The sequence below is a fragment of the Bos taurus genome, chromosome 9 (assembly GCF_002263795.3).
Source record: "Bos taurus isolate L1 Dominette 01449 registration number 42190680 breed Hereford chromosome 9, ARS-UCD2.0, whole genome shotgun sequence".
NCBI classification, from domain to species: domain Eukaryota; kingdom Metazoa; phylum Chordata; class Mammalia; order Artiodactyla; family Bovidae; genus Bos; species Bos taurus.
The window spans coordinates 15701727-15724805 of record NC_037336.1 but is presented as its reverse complement, the minus strand read 5'-3'; the positions used below and the strand labels follow the sequence as shown (position 1 = coordinate 15724805).

Genomic DNA, 23079 nt, shown 5'->3' with positions numbered 1-23079 from the left:
ATAGAAGAATAAATTGAAGTAGCTAATAATCACCTAGATTTCCAACTCCCCTCCCCCATTCCATTATTTATATAACTGTCTTTTTGCCATCCAACAGAAGGATGAATGTTTATTTTCTGAACAGGGTAAAACATTCTCTGGACTATTAAATATTCGGCAGATTTGAGAATAAAGGTACTTCTCTGAAAGCAAGAAGATTGAATTAAAATATATATTAAGACCCAAGTCCCAGACCTATTTCTTCACTCAGGTACTGATATATTGGGAGTTAGGCTATCTCCTAAAATCAAGAGATGAGTATAGTCTTTTCAGGAAGATCTGACCCCCTGGGGAGGAAATATTTAAAGATACTGACTTCAGATATTCTGGGAAAAGATTTGCCAAATGCAGCATAAAAATGTAGAATTCTCAGTTAAATTTGGATCTTAGACAAATAATTTCATAGTATGTCACATGTAATGCTTGTGACAAATTTATACTACTGCACTGAAGACCACAGTTCACAGGTTCCAATATTATTCACAAAACTTTCAGTCAACTATATACAGACTTTAAAATAGGTGAGTGGTCAGCCAAGAATTATCAGATATTTGTGAAAAGCTTTGAATATGAGATCAAAAAATTTTAAATTCAGCTTGGATGAAACAGGTAACAAAAGAAAGTAATTTTTGAAAATGTTATTAGTATCATTAAAGACGTAAAAGAATTTTTATCCTTGAAATCCTGAAACAGTATCTTATTAAAATTTTTTAAAAAGAAAAGAATTTAAGACAAAAACCACCAAAAACAATTCCCCAGAAATTATAAATGACATAAAAATTTAAGGTTAAAAGATTAAGTTAGAAAATGTTCTAGAAATGAGAGTAGAAAGAGTATGGGGGAAATAGAAGAAAGTGTGAATTTTAAAAGTCAGAGAATCAGTTCAAGAATGCCACCATCCAAATAATACGGGTGGGGAATCTACAGAAATCTCTAAGAACAATGTTGATCACAACACATGAGTTCAATACCTGTTAGTAATTATAGTATATTCCAGGCTCAGAGATATGTAGCATGTATACAGTCACAATAACGTAAGATTGAATTTTCAATACACTGAAAATACAATAAGATTGAGGCAGGGGGAAGGATAGGACTAGAGTTTGTTTATGAGGGTGGGGAAGGATTGGGTGGGGTCAGGGGAGAAGGCGTTCTCAACATTCGTGATTTGACAATGCCTGAAAGTGAAAAACAAAAAGATTAGCAACAGAAGCCTACTATTTAGAGGTACTAATGAGACTACTAGAAGAACTAGCTTAAAGAATTAAAAGTGGTTGCTGTCCACGACAACATTGGCAGATGCCCGTGGGCACTTGCCATCTATCTCTACCATGATTAAATCATCACGTGCTGCTGCAGCTGCTGATCGTCAAAACTCCCTGCGAGGAGTTCAGGGTGGAGAGCCCCGGGGAGGCATGCTGTGCTGGGCGCAGGGGGACTGGCAGGACAGGTCTTCATAGTTAGGTGTTTTCAGGAGCCAAATTTATGAGCCGAATTCTTGTATCTTCTCAAATCTAGAAAAGCCCTAAAATCCTTCATGGTGATGACTGTTCCTCATGACCAGCAGAAAGCTTCCCCAGGCTAGCAGAAACCTTCTGGAAAAATATGTGCTTGGTGACATGTAGCCTCCCTTTCCTAAAATCTCAAATATATTGCCATTTCCCCCTGCTTCTTTGGAACCGTTTCTCAGAACTGTTTGAAGTGCTATCTCCTGGGTTGCAGTCCTCATTTTGCTGCAAATAAAACTAGCAACTCTCATGTGGGGTATTTTTTTAAGTCAACATTACCTTTGAATGCAGGTAGGTATGGTACCATTACTTGGCACAAATCTTGTAGAACTATTTGACTGTATACATTCTGCGGAAAAAAAAAAAAAATTTAATTTAAATTGGACTTTAAAAGGTCATCTGTGTACTCACAGATGCCAGAAAGAACGCAGTAGTCAAAGCAGTTCAATTCTATGGGAATGGAGACAGTTTTGCTACCTCTGGAGACGAACATATCAAATAACCACATACTTCCATGGGCTCACAATTAAGTTCCTTCAATGGCTGATCCCGCACATGTCACTTTGGAAAACATTTGACCCTAACTGTCAGCCTTCTTCTGAGTTTGTCAGGACTTCCCTGGCTCTCTGTGTCCCTGTAATAGGTGAATAACTAAGGGAAAAAGCGTTCCTTCTGTCTGTGGACACTTGTTTTTAATGGCATTTGGGGTCCTGGAGCTGGGCTGACAGATGCTCTTCCAGAAGGTTAATGAGATAAAGGTTCTCCAGCTGGTCCTTAAGCAGAGATTACACCTGAGGGGAAGATAAGGAGATTATTCCAGAAGCAGGCACTGCCTCCTGTTCTTCATAAATTGGCACCCTCACAAAGATAAGCCGAGAAGGTTATCCTCACTCAGTCAATTCAATATTTCATTATTTTTCATATTTCTGTCATATTTTTTAATGTGAGTGTGGGCTGTTCTGGGACTATTATCAGAAATATCAATGCACAAAAGCCAGAATGCATTTGGAAGCTGCAAGAGTTATTTTTTTCCTTTGGATTTTTCTTCAAGTTCAAGGAATCAAAGGTAAGTTAAATACTTCTTTATTTTTTTAACTGCTTATATATAAAATCTATTTACAAAGGTGAACAGTCAAAATCAAGAAAGTCACCACTGTATTTCTGAGGGCTCGTATACAGTAGGCCCTGAATTAATCATGACTGAATGATTGTCAGAAATGATTTTCACTTGATTTTTTTGAAATATTTATTTTATATTTACATTATATGTTTTTTATAGTTTCATGCCAAGTGAAACTTACATAAACAAGAAAGATGAATGCATCCTATTTGCTCTTTAAAAAAATGAACAATATTCATAATACTAATGTTAATAGCATTAGTAGGTCCACAAAAAACATGAAATTAATACTTTGTCACTTATGATCAGACAAAAAAAATATTCGTTACTTACTCATAGTTAAATCATGAGCTGCTTTCCCTTAGAAAATAGCAAATGTGCTTCATCTTCAGAGTCCATGATGAAGACCAACTCAGAAACTTGGCTGCTTATTAGGCTATATGCATAAAAGAACTAGGCCCTGAAAGTTTTTATGGCAAATCTTAAAGTGAATCTAAAGAAAGTCACAAAAATAGGTATATTTCAGAAAAATAGTGTACTAAAAAATAACCTGTTGAAGAAAACTTCACTTTTTCAAGTATAAGACTGATCATTATAACATACTTGATCTTCTTAAGACATCTGAAATCAGTAATGTTCAGTTCTGTAAGAATGACATAACTTTACACAATCAACCTTTTAACTGAAGCACTGATTTTAAAATGCCTGTGGAAAAGTAAAACACATACTTGATTGCATTTCTTAAGTCACAAAAAAAACAGATTCCAACAGTTATTTTATATGTAACGTCTTAGTCATTGCATTTGGAGGGAAGAGAAAATTTATGGAAAAATCATATAAAAACTCCCTTTATGTTTTGCTACCTATAAATGATAAAGGATGGAGACAAAGTTTACTTACCTTTCAGTTGTCAATTTTATATAAATGTTTACATTTATAAAAACATTTTAATTAGAAACAAATGATGAGATTTCAGTATATTCTGAGCTTACTCTGCTGAAGCAAACTAATTTGTCACTTTCCAAAACCTGACCCATCAAATCAGCTTTGGTTTTATTTGTTTAATTAATTGCTAACTAATGTAGCTATTTTTTCTATTTTCATATATTATATATCAGCTACTACAATTTCAAATAGCATAATTACATATAGAAAGTTAAGTGAAAGAAGCTTACCAAAAGAACTGCTATTTGTTATATGCCGATGTCTAGGAAATAAAGTACTATAACTGCATAATAAAAGATCTTACATGGTTACTTGTTTGGGGCTTTTTATTCCGTAAGAGTCTCCGATCTGTGAATTTCTGTTCATCTTCATTAGCGAGGTTTACCTTAATTAGAGTTTATGTACTTTAGCCAGATTGGTTTCTCATTTATGGCTAATTAGGCATTATGACTGGTTTCCCATTTATGGCTAATTAACCATTTACATAGAAAATGCTTCTGGTAGACAGAGGAGTTCAACTCAATAAAACTAGCTTTTGAGTTTAAAAGCTGGGAATTTAAAGTCAATCAGTAAGCCACTTTAGTCCTTACTCATGTCTGACTTCTGACTCTTTGTGACCCCATGGACTGCAGCACACCAGGGTTCCCCGTCCTTCACCAACTCCCAGAGCTTGCTCAAACTCATGTCCATCGAGTCAGTGATGCCATCCAACCATCTCATCCTCTGTCGTCCCCTTCTTCTGCCTTCATTCTTTCCCAGTTTCAGGGTCTTTTCCAATGAGCCAGTTCTTCGCATCAGGTGGCCAAAGTATTGCAGTTTCAGCTTCAGTATTAGTCCTTCCAATGAGTATTCAGGAATGATTTCCTTAACCACAGAATGGTTTGATCTCCTCACAGTCCAAGGGACTTATAAGAATCTTCTCCAACACCGCAGTTTTGGCACTCAGCTTTCTTTAGGGTCCAACTCTCACATCCATACATGACTACTGGAAAATCCACAACTTTGACTACACAGACCTTTGTCGGCAAAGTAATGTCTCTGTTTTTTAATACGCTGTCTAGGTTGGTTATAGGTTTTCTTCCAAGGAGCAAGCATCTTTTAATTTCATGGCTGCAGCCACCATCTGCAGTGATTTTGGAGCCCAAAAAAATAAAGTCTGTCACTGTTTCCATTGTTTCCCCATCTATTTGCCAGAAAGTGATGGGACCAGAAGCCATGATCTTAGTTTTCTGAATGTTGAGCTTTAAGCCAACTTTTTCACTCTCCTCTTTCACTTTCATTAAGAGGCTCTTTAATTCTTCTTCACTTTCTGCCATAAGGGTGGTGTCATCTGCATATCTGAGGTTATTTCTATTTCTCCCAGAAATCTTGATTCCAGCTTAAGCATCATCTAGCCTGGCATTTTGCATGATGTACTCTGCATTTAAGCTAAATAAGCACGGTGTCAATATATAACCTTGATGTACTCCTTTTCCTATTTGGAACCAGTCCGTTGTTCCATGTTGGGTTCTAACTGTTGCTTCCTGACCAGCATACATATTTCTCAGGAGACAGGTAAGGTGGTCTGGTATTCCCATTTCTTGAAGAATTTTCAACAGTTTGTTATGATCCACACACTCACAGGCTTTGGCACAGTCAATAAAGCAGAAGTAAATATTTTCCTGGAACTCTCTTGCTTTTTCTATGATCCATAGATGTTGGCTATTTGATCTCTAGTTCTTCTGCCTTTTTTAAATCCAGCTTGAATAGTTGTAAAAAGTTATAGATTATTTTTTTTAAAGGTATGGAAAATTACCCATAGTACACCTATCCAAACACAACCTATGCTGGCATCTTCATATGTTTCCTCAGTCTTTTTTCTATGCTTATTTAATATTTAAATGGTTGCAGTTCTACCATGCACACAGTTTTACATAGAGCTTTTTGCACAAGTTTTCTGTTAGATCTACATTGGTCTCCATTGTTATCTTGCTTTGACAATCATCATTCTATTGGCTGCATATTGTTCCTTTCAGTTGTTACACCATAATTTGCTTTATCTAAATACACAACAAAAAGAAAGAACTGTTTCTAATTGTTTTGTTATGATGAGTAACGGTACAATAAATATCTTTGTGCAGAAGCCTCTCTCAGTATTTAAGATTCCTAGCATAAATTCACTAGAGTAAAATTATTGGGTCAAAGCAATATCAACAGTTTCATGGTATTTTATTCATATTGCCAAATTGCTCCTCAAAAGTTTTCCTATACTCTTAGGTAATTTTTCCCAATTTGAGTCCACAAGTAGAGTATTTCCTATTCATTAGAGTATATGTACCCAGCACAGATTATTAAGAGATTCAGAGACACGGCAACATTTCAAAAAGTTTCCTTTAAGCTTTGCAGATTCCAAATGTAGTTTTTCCATTGATACATGAAAATGAAATGGTTTTGATTAAATAAAACTGTTTAGGGCAGCAAGACCGTTCAATAGTTTCAAAGAACAATTACTTCATCAAGATACAAAGGGGCCTGTCTTCAATTTTCAAATGAGGATGCTAGTTACATCTGGTGTGTACAGCACAGCTTTATGCTCTTAGCTTTCCAGTTCACATAAGTAATTTCATCTAATTGCTTGTAACATTCCTATGTGTGGAAGAAAGAGAAGAGAGATAACCCAGCCTTAGCAAGCCCTAAAATGGAAATGGTGTTTATCAGAGTCTGTGCTTTTTGCATTATATTTGGTTATACTAAATGAAACCTTTAGCTAAGTTATTATTAGTTCCCCAAGGTAAAGTAACTATTTTAGCAACTGTGAAATGTGAGGAAATTTGCATTTGAAGACTCTCCAGTTCTTGCTAATCCTTTACTACTGGGATATGTTCTCATTTCATAAAATTACCCAGGAAGGTATTTTCCTTTATTGTGGCTCCAAGAACAGAGAACAAAGCTTCATTTATATCCCTGAGATACCTGCCCAATGACAATCACATTAACTTTGTGACTCCTCTATTTTTTCATCTCGGCTACAGTTTCAGAACAGTGTAATTCAAAAGGCTGAAGGCAGATATCCTGAAACTATACCTGAAAAGATGTCCTTAAAATCGAAGTCATGTAAATTGAAGACACTTTGTGTCCAACTTAACAAACCATGGCAGCACACCTCAGACCATTTATTAGATTATATACTTTAAAAAGAAAAAGTGACTGCTGCCTTGTGACCCTCCCACACTTATTTTGAGGATCACTGCTGCTGCTGCTGCTGCTGCTGCTGCTGAGTCGCTTCAGTCGTGTCCGACTCTGTGCGACCCCATAGACGGCAGCCCACCAGGCTCCCCGTCCCTGGGATTCTCCAGGCAAGAACACTGGAGTGGGTTGCCATTTCCTTCTCCAATGCATGAAAGTGAAAAGTGAAAGTGAAGTCGCTCAGTCGTGTCCGACTCTTAGCGACCTCATGGACTGCAGCCTACCAGGCTCCTCCGTCCATGGGATTTTCCAGGCAAGAGTACTGGAGTGGGGTGCCATTGCCTTCTCCTTTGAGGATCACACTTAAGGACTATTGTATGTGTGAACTAATTAGACAGCATTGGCATGATCTATTACTTTCTTGGCCACTTCCCTCATTCGTGAGCAAACCACTACCTTAAATACCAGCTGTATTTGCACACTAAGCCTGTCTGCCAATTCAGATCCTGTAAACTTTTGGTGCCTCAGTCACATTAACAGGTTTTATGCTGTTTTAAAATAATCCATCTAAGGCAATCAAGTTCGTTTTTCACAATCATCTGTAAGTTTATAATTAAATAGATATGTGGAAGTGACCATAATAAAAGTCTGGTTTTCAGCAACCACGGTGTCTGAGTTCCCTGAGAGTGAGAGACAGTGTCACTGGGAGTCAACCTCACAAATGAAGAGCACCAGTCAGATGAAATTATTTTAATAAGGGAAATGGATGTACTTTTTGTTCTGAGTCCAAAGCAAGCTGCATGCCACAGCTTATCCTATACTGAGTTGATGTGGTTGACTGGCAAAGCTGTGGTAATGAGAATTCATATATGGAAATGCCACTGTAAAGTCTGAACGGCAGCATGCATTACTATGATTTTTTATTGAGAATGTACTCCCATTGCAGCCCCTTTCCTCTGGCCATAGTGAATGTGGAAAGAATATGAAAGAGCTACGAAACAGTGATAAACACTTCTAAGCATGTGGCTGTATTCAGTAGATAAATATTCTCCCATTTACATTCAGGCATTCTTGAGGAGGGCTTCCCTGGTGACTCAGGCAGTAAAAAACTGCCTGTCAACACAGAAGACCCATGTTCAATCGCTGGGTTGGGAAGATTCCCTGGAGGAAGAAATGGCAATCCCCTCTAGCATTCTTTTATTTTTTTAATTGAAAAATAATTGCTTTACAGAATTTGTTATTTTCTGTCAAACCTCAACATGAATCAGCCATAGGTATACACATATCCCCTCTCTTTTGAACTTCCCTCCCACCTCCCTCCCCATCCCACCCCTTTAGATTGATGCAGAGCCCCTGTTTGAGTTCCTTGAGCCATACAGCAAATTCCTGTTGGCTATCTATTTTACACATGATAATGTAAGTTTCCATGTTACCCTTTCCATACATCTCACCCTCTCCTCCCCTCTCCCCACGTCCATATGTTTATTCTCTAAGTCTGTTTCTCCACCGTTGCCCTGTAAATTCTTCAGTACCATTTTTCTAGATTCTGTATATATGTGTTGTTTTCAATATTTATCTTTCTCTTTCTGACTTACTTCACTCTGTATAATAGGTTCTAGGTTCATCCACCTCATTAGAACTGACTCAAAGGCATTCCTTTTTATGGCTGAGTAATATTCCATTGTGTATATGTACCACAACTTCTTTATCCATTCATCTGCTGATGGACATCTAGGTTGCTTCCATGTTCTAGCTATTATAAATAGTGCTTCAATGAACAATAGGATACATGTGTCTTTTTCAATATTGGTTTCCTCAGTGAACATGCCTAGGAAAGGGATTGCTGGGTCATACGGTAGTTTTATTCATATTTTTTAAGAAATCTCCATACCATCTTCCATAGTGGCTGTATTAATTTACATTCCCACCAACAGTGTGAGAATGTTCCCTTTTCTCCACACCCTCTCCAGCATTTATTGTTCGTAGACCTTTTGATGATGGCCATTCTGACTGGTATGAGGTGATCTCTCATTGTGGTTTTGATTTGCATTTCTCTAATAATGAGTGATGTTGAGCATCTTTTCACATGTTTCTTAGCCATCTGTATGTCTTCTTTGGAGAAATGTCTGTTTGGGTATTTTCCCCACTTTTTGATTGGGTTGTTTGTTTTTCTGGCATTGAGTTGTATGAGCTGCTTGTATATTTTAGAAATTAATCCTTTGTCAGTTGTTTCATTTGCTATTATTTTCTCCCATTCTGAGGGTTGTCTTTTCACCTTACTTATAGTTTCCTTTGCTGTGCAAAAACTTTTAAGTTTAGTCAGGTCCCACTTGTTTACTTTTGTTTTTTATTTCCTTTACTCTAGGAGGTGGGTCATAGAGGATCTTGCTTTATGTCATTAAATGTTCTGCCTATGTTTTCCTCTAAGAGTTTTATAGTTTCTGGTCTTACATTTAGGTCTTTAGTCCATTTTGAGTTTATCTTTGTGTATGGTGTTAGGCAGTGTTCTAATTTCATTTTTTTATGTGTAGCTGTCCAGTTTTCCCAGTATCATTTATTGAAGAGGCTGTCTTTTCCCCATTGTATATTCTTGCCTCTTCTGTCAAAAATAAGGTACCCATAGGTGCATAGGTTTATTTCTTGGCTTTCTATCTTGTTCCATTGGTCTATATTCCTGTTTTTGTGCCAGTACCATGCTGTCTTTATGACTGTAGCTTTGAGTATAATCTGAAGTCAGGAAGGTTGATTCCTCCAATTCCATTCTTCTTTCTCAAGGCTGCTTTGCCTCTTCAGGGTCTTTTGTGTTTCCATGAGGAAATCAGTCCTGAATTTTTGTTGGAAGGACTGATGTTGAAGCTGAAACTCCAATACTTTGGCCACCTGATGCAAAGAGCTGACTCATTTGAAAAGACCTTGATGCTGGGAAAGATTGAAAGCAAGAGGAGAAGGGGACAACAAAGGATGAGATGATTGGATGGCATCACTGACTCAGTGGACATGAGTTTGAGTAAACTCTGGAAGTTGGTAATGGACAGGGAGGCCTGGCATGCTATAGTCCATGGGGTCACAAAGAGCTGGACATGACTGAGCAACTGAACTGACTGACTGATGAATTGTGAAACTTTTTTCTTCTAGTTCTGTGAAAAATGTCATTGGTAATTTGATAGGGATCACATTGAATCTGTAGATTATATTTGGTAGTATAGTCATTTTCACAATATTGATTCTTCCTACCCAGGACCATGGAATATCTCTCCATCTGTTTATGTCATCTTTGATTTCTTTCATCAGTGTCTTATAATTTTCTCTGTACAGTTCTTCTGTCTCCTTAGGTAAGTTTATTCCTAGATATTTAATTCTTTTTGTTGCAATGATTAATGGCATTGATTCCTTAATTTCCCTTTCTGATTTTTCATTGTTACTATATAGAAATGCAAGTGATTTCTGTGTATTAATTTTGTATCCTGCAACTTTTCTAAATTCACTGATTAGCTCTAGTAATTTTCTGAAACTATCTTTAGGGTTCTCTATGTACAGTACCATGTCATCTACAAACAGTAAGAGCTTTACTTTTTCTTTTCCAATTTGGATTTCTTTTCTTTTTTTTTTTTTTTTCCTTCTCTGACTTCTGTACCTAGGACTTCCAGAGCTATGTTGAATAATAGTGGTGAAAGTGGACACCCTTGTCTTGTTCCTGATCTTAGGGGGAATGCTTTCAGTTTTTCACCATTGAGAACAATGTTTGCTCTAGGCTTATCATATATGGCCTTTACTATGTTGAGGTAGATTCCTTCTATGTCCATTTTTTGAAGAGTTTTAATTATAAATGGGTGCTGAATTTTGTCAAATGCTTTTTCTGCATCTATTGAGATTTTCATATGATTTTTATCTTTCAATTTTTTAATATGGTGTGTCCCATTGATTGATTTGCATATATTGAAGAATCCTTGCATCCCTGGAATAAACCCAACTTTATCATGGTGTATGAGCTTTTTGATGTGTTGCTGAATTCTGTTTGATAAAATTTTGTTGAGGACTTTTGCATCTATGGTCATTGTGTTGTCTTTGTCTGATTTGGGTATCAGGGTGATGGTGGCCTCATAGAACGAGTTTGAAAGTGTTCCTTCCTCTGAAATTTTTGGAAAGAGTTTTAGAAAGATAGGCATTAGCTCTTCTCTAAATGTTTGATAGAATTCTCCTTTGAAGCCATCTGGTCCTGGGCTTTTGTTCTTTGGGAGATTTTTGGCCACAGCTTCAATTTCAGTGCTTGTAATTGGGTTGTTCATAATTTCTACTTCTTCCTGGTTCAGTCTTGGAAGATTGAACTTTTTCTAAGAACCTGTCCATTTCTCCCAGGTTATCCATTTTATTGCCATATAGTTGTTCATAATAGTTTCCTGCATTGTCTGTTGTAACCTCTCCTTTTTCATTTCTAATCTTGTTGATTTTATTCTTCTCTCTTTTTTTCTTGATGAGTCTTGTGAAAGTTTTGTCAATTTTTTTAATCTTGTCAAAGAACCAGCTTTTAGTTTTATTAACCTTTATTATTGTTTCTTTCATTTCTTTTTCATTTATTTTTGCTCAGATCTTTATGATTTTTTCCTTCTATTAATTCTGGGGGTTTTTTGGTTCTTCTTTTTCCAGTTGTTTTAGGTATAAAGTTAGGTTGTCTATTTGATGTTTTTATTGTTTCTTGGGTAGGATTGTATTGCTATAAACTTCCCTCTTAGAATGGCTTTTGCTGCATCCCATGGGTTTTGAGTTGTCATGTTTTCATTGTCATTTGTTTCTAGAAATTTTTTGATTTCCCTTTTGATTTCTTCAGTAACCTGTTGGTTATTTAGAAACGTGTTGTTTAATCTCCATGTGTTTGTGTTTCTTACAGTTTTTTTCTTGTAATTGATACCTAGTCTCATAGTGTTGTGGTCGGAGAAGATGCTTGATATGATTTCAGTTTTCTTACATTTACTGAGGTTTGGTTTGTGACAAGATGTGGTCTATCTTGGAGAATGTTCCATGTGTACTTGAGAAGAAGGTGTGTTCTTCTGCATTCGGATGGAATGTCCTGAAGATATCAATGAGATCCATGTCATCTAATGTATCATTTAAGACTTGTGTTTCCTTATTAACTTTCTGTTTTGATGATCTGTCCATTGGTGTGAGTGGGGTGTTAAAATCTTCTACTATTATTGTGCTACTGTAAATTTATCTTTTTATGTCTGTTAGTGTTTGTCTTATGTATTGAGGTGCTCCTATGTTGGGTGCATAGATATGTCCAATTGTTATGTCTTCCTCTTGGATTGATCCCTTGATCATTATGTAGTGTCTTTCCTTACCTCTTATAATCTTTTTTATTTTAAGGTCAATTCTGTCTGATATGAAGATTGCTACTCCAGCTTTCTTTTGCTTCCCATTTGCATGGAATATATTTTTCCATCCTCTCACTTTCAGTCTATATGTGCCTTTAGGTCTGAAGTAGGTTTCTTGTAGACAGCATATATATGTTTATTCTTTAATTCTTCTAGGTCTTCATTAATTGATTCTTGCATTTTCTCCATCTTGTTTTCAAGGTTTTTGATCATCTTTACTATCATTATTCTGAATTCTTTTTCAGGTAGTTTGCCTTTTCCTCTTCATTTATTTGGACTTCTCTGTTTCTAGTTTGTTCCTTCATTTGTGTAGTATTTCTCTGCCTTTTCATTATTTTTTTTAACTTATTGTGTTTGAGGTCTCCTTTTCCCAGGCTTCAAATCTGAATTCTTTCTTCCTTTTGCTTTCTTCCCTTGTAAGGTTGGTCCAGTGGTTTGTATAAGTTTCTTATAGGGTGAGATTTGTGCTGAGTTTTTGTTTGTTTTTCCTCTGATAGGTAAGGCTGAGTGACATGGTAATCCTGTCTACTGATGGCTGGATTTGTATTTTTGTTTTGTTTGTTACTTAGATGAGGCGTCCTGTACAGGCTGCTACCTGGGTGATACCAGGTCCTTTATTCAAGTGGTTTTCTTGGTGTGAGTTCTCAAAATTTCATACCCCTAGGGTTAGTTCTTTGGTAGTCTAGGGTAGTCTTGGGACTTCCCTTGTAGCTCAGCTGGCAAAGAATCTGCCTGCAATTGGGACACCTGGGTTTGATCCCTGGGTTGGGAAGACTCCCTGGAGAAGGAAATGGCAACCCACTCCAGTATTCTGACCTGGAGAATTCCTTGGGGTTGCAAAGAGCTGGACACGACTGAGCTACTTTCACTTTCATTTCTAGGGTCTTAGAGCCGGTGCTCCCACTCCAAAGGCTCGGGGCTTGATTTCTCAATAGTTGCCAGTCCAACAAGCAAAACTAACCAGTTGCTCCAAAACAGGGGCCAGAAGGACTCCAGAGAACTTGGCATCTCAGTCAGGACTTATATCCCCTCCTTCTCGTTCTCACACAGAGCAACAGGGTAGCCGAGAAGGACCAAACTTAAGATGCACAGTAGCGTGTCTGACGTCTGACATAGGCCTTCCTGCCACAGAGCATTTTGGGAGGAGCAGCAAAACACGAAGCGGGCACTCCTCTGAAGAAGAAACAAAGTCCAAGGATGACTAGAGGTGACTGCCCAGTGCCTGTCGCAACTAGGGTTAACCAGGTTTTGTGGAAACAGCATTGCCCACGTGGAGCAGGAACCACCCCCAGTCCTCTGGAGTCCCATTGAGATGCACAGTGACCCTCTGTAGTATTCTTGCCTGGAGAATTCCATGGACAGAGGAGCCTGGCAGGCAACAGTCCATAGGATCACAACAAGTTGGACAGGACTGAAGCAACTGAGCACACACAGCACATTCTTGGGGAAAGTGTCTTTCTGGGTGCCTTTGTAAAGGCATCTTCTTTCATCCCAACTTGGGTTCCTTCATCCAACCATCTTTCATCCCCTCAAACACCACTGATGGAGGAGGAAATTGCAACCAACTCCAGTATCCTTACCTGGAGAATCCCATAGACAAAGGAGCCTGACAGGCTACAGTCCATAGGGTTGCAAAGAGTTGGACGTGACTGAAGCAACTTAGCAGGCATGCATGAAACCCAGGGGCACTATTTTTAAACAACCGTAGTCAATTCAGAGTTGATCACGATGCTTTGTAGCTAGCAATCATATTAACAATAAAAATATTATATTTTTATTGTAAAAGCTCAACCAAATTTTAATTAACTCATTTCTTAGGATTTCACTGCTTGGTAGACAAAGTGCTCATTTCTGGTCAGGAATCTATGGCAGAGAAGGCTAAGTAATGTTCCTAAAATCATTTGAGGTTGGAAGGTTAGGACCAAACCTGAGATTTCAGCTGTATCCAGTCCCATTTTATATCTACTTGGTCTAGTAATCAATTCAGTATAATATAATGAGTACAATTAATATGATTTTTATTAGTCATTCAAAAGCCAACTTTCCTCTGCTAGCAGCACCAGATGATGGCTAGTTCTGGACCATGTCCAACATTTATTTGCATGACTGATCTCAGGGTGGCTGGCCACATCCTTCAGCTCTACCCTAAAAATGGAAGCATCAATTTTAAAAGTTCTATTACTCATTAAGAAAGTGTGACACTCTGAACTCTTCAAAGAAATAAAGTTGTTTTTTTCACGGTGTTGTTTCAAATGCCCAATATTATGGTCTAAGTTTAGTGGCAACACCCTGATGCTGGGAAAGATTGAAGGCAAAAGGAGAGGGGATGGCAGAGGATGAGATGGTTGGACAGCATCACCAACTCAATGGACTTGGGCAAACTTTGGGAGATAGTGAGGAACAGGGAGGCCTGGCATGCTGCAGTCCATGAGGTCGCAAGGAGTCAGATACAACTGAGCGACTGAACAACAACATTAGTGGCAAGTGACTTATTAAGAGAACTGTGGTTTTGGAGAAGACTCTTGAGAGTCCCTTGGACTGCAAGGAGATCCAACCAGTCCATTCTGAAGGAGATCAGCCCTGGGGTTTCTTTGGAAGGAATGATGCTAAAGCTGAAACTCCAGTACTTTGGCAACCTCATGTGAAGAGTTGACTCATTGGAAAAGACTCTGATGCTGGGAGGGATCAGGGGCAGGAGGAGAAGGGGACGACAGAGGATGAGATGGCTGGATGGCATCACTGACACGATGGATGTGAGTCTGAGTGAACTCCGGGAGTTGGTGATGGACAGGGAGGCCTGGCATGCTGCGATTCATGGGGTCGCAAAGAGTCAGACAGGACTGAGCGACTGAACTGAACTGAACTGATGTATCTAAAGGTAGTACCTGACCAAATGGGTGAAGTCAGACACAGCAGGAAAGCCTCTCCTGAACCAAAAATACCCCTCTATCAAAATGCTGAAACTTCACCTACAGGTCTGTAATATTTCCAGATTCGAGATACACAATTCTGAAACACCTCTTTCTAATAATCTCTCCTTCTTGCCTTTGTGGAATATAATTTTCACTATCAGCAAAACACCCCAATCCCTCTGTGTGTTGTGTGCCAAGTCACCTCAATCATGTCCAACCCTTTGCAACCCCATGGACCGTAGCCCACCAGGCTCCTTTGTCCATGGGATTCTTCCCGCAAGAATATTGAAGTGGATTGTCATGCCCTTCTTCAGGGGAACTTCCCAACCCAGGGATCCAACGTGCATCTCTTATGTCTCCTGAATCGGCAGGTGAGTTCTTTACACTAGCACCGTCTGGGAGGCCTCTCTCAATTTCTCCAGTTCTTCAACCTAGCCAGCCCTCAGAATCCTTCATATTAACCCTTGGTACTGGGATCCACTTTTGAACCTCTCTCAAAAGTCTTCTTATTAGAAACCTTAGACCTTGACCTTCTGCTCCATTTGCTTTGATTAACCCCATTTTGGGTAACTAGCTTTAGAGAATCTCTTTAGAAAATGTCAGACAAAATGCTTGATCAACAAATTCATGCCCCAAACCCTTAATTGGGCCCTCCACAGTCAAACTTATCTCTGATTCCCTGATCTAGTCCAAAGCTGATTTTCAAAGCTTCTCTTTCTCTTTGAACCTGCAGTCTGATTCTTCCTCATTTCCATGATGGCACAGTTAAAAGCCAAGGCTTTCAGGTTTGCACAGCAGTGCATTCAACACAGCTCAATGGTGTCTGACTCTCTGTGGTCCCATGGACTGTAGCCTGCCAGGCTTGTTTATCCATGAAATTTTCCAAGTAAGAATACTGGAATGGTTTGCCACCTCCCACTCCCAGGGATCTTCCCGACCCAAGAATCGAACCTGAGTCTTTTGCATCTCCTGCATTGGCAGGCAGATTCTTTACCAATAGCACCACTTGAGAAGTCCCCAATACAGCACACAGATACATAAAGAATTCTGTCACTTATGAGCTGTGTGACCTTAGCAAATTTCTGGGTCCCACACATCTCTCCATCTTATGGCTTCTAATCAATAAAATGGGAAAAAATAATAGCAGAATCTGCTTCATAGGTCTGTAATGAAGATTAGTGAAGCATTTAATACTATTGTAGAAACTTTTGCTCAATAAACACCAGCTCCTAAATGACAATGATGATCATCACGGTTACTATTACCACCTCCTACACTGGACTGGAAGAAGCACAAGCTGGAATCAAGATTGCCGGGAGAAATATCAATAACCTCAGATATGCAGATGACACCACCCTTATGGCAGAAAGTGAAGAGGAACTCAAAAGCCTCTTGATGAAAGTGAAAGTGGAGAGTGACAAAGTTGGTTTAAAGCTCAACATTCAGAAAACGAAGATCATGGCATCGGGTCCCACCACTTCATGGGAAATAGATGGGGAAACAGTAGAAACAGTGTCAGACTTTATTTTTCTGGGCTCCAAAGTCACTGCAGATGGTGACTGCAGCCATGAAATTAAAAGATGCTTACTCCTTGGAAGGAAAGTTATGACCAACCTAGACAGCATATTGAAAAGCAGAGACATTACTTTGCCAACAAAGGTCCGTCTAGTCAAGGCTATGGTTTTTCCAGTGGTCATGTATGGATGTAAGAGTTGGACTGTGAAGAAGGCGGAGTGCCGAAGAATTGATGCTTTTGAACTGTGGTGTTGGAGAAGACTCTTGAGAGTCCCTTGGACTGCAAGGAGATCCAACCAGTCCGTTCTAAAGGAGATCAGTCCTGCGTGTTCATTGGAAGGACTGATGCTAAAGCTGAAACTCCAGTACTTTGGCTACCTCATGCGAAGAGTTGACTCATTGGAAAAGACTCTGATGCTGGGAGGGATTGGGGGCAGGAGGAGAAGGGGACGACAGAGGATGAGATGGCTGGATGGCATCACTGACTCGATGGACGTGAGTCTGAGTGAACTCCAGGAGTTGGTGATGGACAGGGAGGCCTGGCGTGCTGCGATTCATGGGGTCGCAAAGAGTCGGACACGACTGAGTGACTGATCTGATCTGATCTGATCTGATGTGTGTGAAGCAGGAAAATGGTTTCTTTAAAAATATATATATATGGATCATCAATTGTTTCAGCACTATTCAATGGATAGTTTCTTCTTCTCTCTCTGGTCTGTGATGCCTTTTCTGTCATGAACATGGGTTTGTTTGTTTGCTTGTTTTAATTTATTTATTTTTAAATTGAAGGATAATTGTTTTACAGAATTTTGTTGTTTTCTATCAAGCCTCGACATGAATCAGCCATAGGTATACATATATCCCCTCCCTCTTGAAACTCTCTCCCATCTCCCTCCCCATCCCACCCCTCTAAGTTGATAGAGCCGCTGTTTGAATTCCCTGAGACATACAGCAAATTCCCATTGGCTGTCTATTTTACATATGGTAATGTAAGTTTCCATGTTACTCTCTCCATACATCTCAGCTTCACCTCCTCTCTCCCCATGTTCTGAACATGGGTTTGTTAATTTTATTACACCTGAGCTGGTACCACATTGCTTTAGTTATTACAAATTTATAATAATCTTGAAATCTTGTAACCATGCTTGCCTGGCATTGTTCTCTTTCTACAGGAATGTCTAAGCTATTCTTGACCCTCCACTCTTCTATAATATGTCTAAAATTAGATCACTAAGTACCACTGAGATTGGATTGGAGTTGTATTGAATATGTAGATCAATTTGGGGAAAAATTGACACCCTTATAATGTTAAGTCTTTCTATCCAGAAACATGGACTATCTCTCCTGTTATTAGTACTTTATAATAAAGTTGCATAATTATATTGTAAAGGGCTTGCACACCGTGGACTTATCCCTAGCTACTTGGTATTAACTGTAATCTTGTAAATAGCTCTCTTATGGCAGTTTTTGTGTAGAAAAGTAATTGGCTTTATATCCCTTAGCTTTGCTGAACAATCTTAATTCTGAAAATTCACTAGCAATTCTTTGGAGTTTTCTGCTTAAAAATTATACCATTTTTGAATAACAAAAACTAAAGATCTCCCTTTTCAGTATTTGTATCTTCTTCTTTATATTTTCTTACTGCCTTCCATAGGCCATCCACTATTGCCTATGTTTATTTCCTTTATATTCTATATAAAGAGAGATGGTGATTGCATACACCATATACTTTGATATTGCATATAACCTTGATACTGATCTGGAAGGGGATGCTTTCATAGTTCACCATTAAGAATGGTGTTTGTTTTAGATTCTGTACTTGTTTTGTTTTTGAAAATCTGCTACATCAAGTTTTAAAAAGTTCCTTTCTAGTCCTAAGAGTTTTAATCATGGATAAATAGATATATATCATGAACTTCTGTACCTACTGAGATTATCAAGTGGTTTTTCCTTTTAATTCATTGTGAAAAACTACCTTAATCAATTTCAAATATTAAACCCACCTGATATTCCTGAGATAGCTTGGTCGTCGTCTTTTTTCACACTCTGCTGGATTCCATTTGCTAATATTTTATTTCACATTATTACATTCATTTTCATAAGTGAGATTGGACCATGATATTTTTCTCATACTTTCCTCATCAGGTTTTTAAGAGTTTGTATGAAAATAAAGTTATTCTTTCCATGAATGTTTGATAGAACTCTTAGGTGAAGAGTTATATTTATGAAAAGATATTTGGCTACTGACTCAGTTTTTTAAAGATTATAATAACTCTTCTGTCTCTGCTTACATTCATTTTGTATAATAAATTTGTAATTTACATATTCTAGAATTTATCCATTTCATCAAAATTTCAAATTTATCAACAAAACATTGTTAAGTTTCTCATGCCATTAGAAAGTATAGTGATGTCTTCCTTTTCAATCTTGATAGTAATTAATTGTACCTTCTCTTTCTCATGTTTTTTGTTTTTGTTATTAGTATTTTCAAAGGAAAAATTTTTTGCTTTTATATGGCTTTTTCTTCTCTGTTTTGTTATCTTTTCTTTTATATTTTATTAATCTCTACTTATCTTTATTCTTGCACTTTTTTGAATTTATTTTGTTTTCTTTTATTAAATTCTTGAGATAGATGCTTAGCTCATTAATATTTAGCTTTTTTCTTTTTCTAAAATAAGCATTTTAATGAGCTAAATTTACCTTTCAAGTGGTGATTTAGCTATATCCCACAAGTTTTATTATGTAAAGTTTTAATCACTTGATAAAGATATTTTTAATACCCAGCATGATTTCTTCATTACCTCATAGGTTAATTTTTTTACTTATATGTTATTTATAAGAATTTTTTTTTCAGTTTTCAAACATAGGGATTTTCTATTTGTTTTTTAAAACTGATTTTTAACTCATCCAAAAAGGAGGGTTTATATGTATGCATATAGCTGATTCACTAAGATGTACAGCAGAAACTAACACAACATTGTAACATTGAGAACATAACGTACATGCATTACAGTCCAATATATAGTCAAGATTCATATAGTTGCATATGTTCTCCCTAAGCTTGAAAAGAAGGTTTATTTTTATAATGTTCCATATATGTCCATTGGTTAAGTTTACTTATGTTCTCAATCCTCTATCTTTATTGATTTTTAATCTGCCAGCTCTATTAATTACCATGGAGAAGGCAATGGCACCCCACTCCAGTACTCTTGCCTGGAAAATCCCATGGATGGAGGAGCCTGGTGGGCTGCGGTCCATGGGGTCACTAAGAGTCAGACACAACTGAGCGACTTCACTTTCACTTTTCACTTTCATGCATTGGAGAAGGAAATGGCAACCCACTCCAGTGTTCTTGCCTGGAGAATCCCAGGGACGGGGGAGCCTGGTGGGCTGCCGTCTATGGGGTCGCACAGAGTCGGACACGACTGAAGTGACTTAGCAGCAGCAGCATCAATTACCAAGAAAGATCTCTTAAAATCCACCTATTATTATTGTTGATTTTACATTCTTTATTGTTCTTTAAACTTTTGCTTTATATATTTCAAGGTTATATTATCTAGTATATAAAATTATAATTTGCTACATCTTTCTGATGACTTTTAAACTTTTATCATTATGTTGTAACCATCTTCATCTTTGTAATGCTTTCTGCCAAGGAAGGAACTTTGTCCATGGGTGTGCTGGAACTGGCCCACAATGATTTACAGGCACTGATTGTTCACATCTCTCTGGGTTCTGTGACTTGAAATCAGTCATGGAGGAGTACATGTATTTTATAACACATAAAAACTGGCAAATGCTACAAATCAGGCCTTCTCAACCAGCCCCAAGGCCTGAGGGGTTACCAACAGGCCTCTGATCTAATATGATATTAACATAGCTAAACCAAGTTTCCTTTGATTACTGTTTGCATAGTGTAACTTTTTTCATCCTTTTAATTTCAACTTCCCCGTATCTTTTTTTTAAGTGTGTCTGTTAAAAGTATATAGTGGGTTTTTTTTTTTTAATGCAGTCTGACCATCTTTGTCTTTTAACAGAATCTTTTTTGTCCTTTTATACTTAATATGTCCCAAATATACAAATGTGTCCTAAAAAATAATAATTACATAGTTGTTTATTGGAAATTCAAGTTCGACTGGTGTCTTATATGTTATTTGCTAAATCAGGCTATCCTATTCCTAGCCTTAAACTTCAAAATAGAATAAAAGCCAACACTAGGTCAGGCCTTCTGCAAAATCCTGACATCTAGTTTCTCATTTGATCTTCAAAACAAAACAGAACTATATAACATGCAAACATTAAACGATGGGTTTTTTTAGGCTGGACCCATGATTTAACTTACACTGATCAACTTCAACATGGACTGTTTTTTGGGGTTTGTTTTTTGTTTTTTGTTTTTTTCGGTTTTGTGTTTTTAAATAAAGCATCATTAATGTACATCGCAGGGTTTTGCCAAACAGCCCAAACTGTATACATTACAATCATTAAAAGCTCTTATTTTTAAAAAAAATGCAAACATCAATACAAAACTATGGTGGGATTATAGTCATACCTTTTGTTGGTTAGAAAGTTAAAGCATGTAGAGATTATTTGCCCAAGTTCAGGAAACAACTTAGGAAAGCAGAGCTATCTTACTGCAACTTCAGCCCCCCAGGTACTCAAACTGCAATTGACCTTTCTTCTCTACAAGAACTGTGATAGGTTCTTAAGCACAAGAAAGGTAGAGATGGATGGGATGGGGTGGTTGGAGGCAGATCCGAAAAGGAGGTTTGCATATAGCTGATTCACTTCATTGTACAGCAGAAACTAACACAACATTGTAAAGCAATTATACTCCAATCAAAAATTTTTAAAAAATAAAAAAAAATGGATTACACAACACAAATTTTTTTAAAAAAAGAAAGGCACAGATTTATAGCTGTTTAACTGTTTAATTCATCTCCAACTCTCCTTAAGTAGCTACAATATCACTCTTTTATGGCAATATATGCAAGAACACTTTACATGCAAGACTCTTTACTCAGAACTCCCAATATACTCTAAGATCAGGCTTACATGAGAGCACTAAAATTTAAGAGGAATTGTTTCATAGTTTGCAATATTAGAATCACAAGTAACAAAAAGATTCAGAAAACAAAGATGCTAGGCTAAATTAGGGATATTTCTGTTATGAGTACTTCAGGCATGGTTAGACTCTACTGAGATAAATATGCCCCAATAGATAGCAGCCCTAAGGATCACGGGGAGAAACACACCAATTCAGCTAGAACCAGAAGAAAGTGGGTATTTTGCACATGTCATTAATGTGTCCCCTAAGCAAATCTGTATTCCTGCCAGTGATATATTTCCTCAGTGCACTCCCAGCTTCTGAAATTAACTTCTTCCTAATTTGGGGGGATTTTTTTTTATAGACTCTTGGTAGGTCTTCATGATTTGCTACTTGTCTTGTGAATGCCCTTGTATGGTTTCAGCAAAATCCTTTGGTCTCTGTATCATTCAAACTTCTGTCCAGCCAGGCTAGAAAAATGCTCCGAATACTGTCACATCCCATAAACATTTGTGAGATACAATCGCAACTCATCATGCACAGATCTCAGATTAACTTGTAAAATTCCATTCTGATTCTCTTATTCATAACCTGTGTGTTTGTTTAACCTCCACATTCTGAAACCTATGGAGATGGTGCCCTAAAAGTTTTCGTGATGGGTCAGTGCCTGGGAAGAAGTAAGAGTTTGTGATGGTGGTTTAGCTGCTAAATCGTGTTCAACTATTGCGACCCCATGGACTGTAGCCCGCTAGGCTCCTCTACCCACAGGATTTTCCAAGCATGAATCCAGGCAAAAATCCAGCCATTTCCTTCTCCAGGGGAATCTTCCTGACCCAGGGATCAACCCCAGTCTCCAGCATTGCAGGCAGATTCTTTACCAACTAACATACCAGGGAAGCCAGGAGAAGTTAATGTAAGAAAAAGATGATCGTTGTTCAGTCGCATCCAACTCTTTGTGACCCCATGGACTGCAGCACACCAGGCTTCCCTGTCCTTCACCATATCCCAGAGCTTGCTCAAATTCATGCCCATTGAATCAGTGATGCCATCCAACTATCAGGTGACCAGAACAACATCCTCTATCATCCCTTTCTCGAGGGGCTTAACAGGGTTAGTCCTATATGGATACGCAGAAGGTACCTGTCTACCCAGGGTGATTTGAGGGGTTGCTAAACATCTAGCTGGGGAAAACACTGGTTTCTTTTTGTCAGCACCTGAAAAGAAGCCTTAACCAGGCCGACCAGCAACTTCAACATAATCGTTCTCACCTCAGTTTCACATCCCGTTTACTTCAACCTGACCTCAGCACTAATCCAACTCCACTCTCCATTTTCCAAGGAAATACACTTTACAGTTAATCATGGCTTATAGAAATACCCAACTCGTCTCACTTTCAATACCGGCTTATTTGAGGGAGAAAGAATTTTGCTGACTTCGCTTGTGTATTCATGTGAAAATC

General features: G+C 37.9%; 1 protein-coding gene across 1 annotated transcript in view; it reads left to right on the top strand.

Annotated features, from left to right (window-relative positions):
* The first annotated feature begins 2371 nt into the window (after positions 1–2371).
* The window catches only part of IMPG1 (interphotoreceptor matrix proteoglycan 1), a 162877-nt gene continuing 142169 nt past the window's right edge, over positions 2372–23079 (top strand). Inside the window, 1 exon segment of the mRNA NM_174362.3 lies at positions 2372–2613. Coding sequence (NP_776787.2) covers positions 2547–2613 — 67 coding nt within the window. The 5' untranslated portion in view covers positions 2372–2546.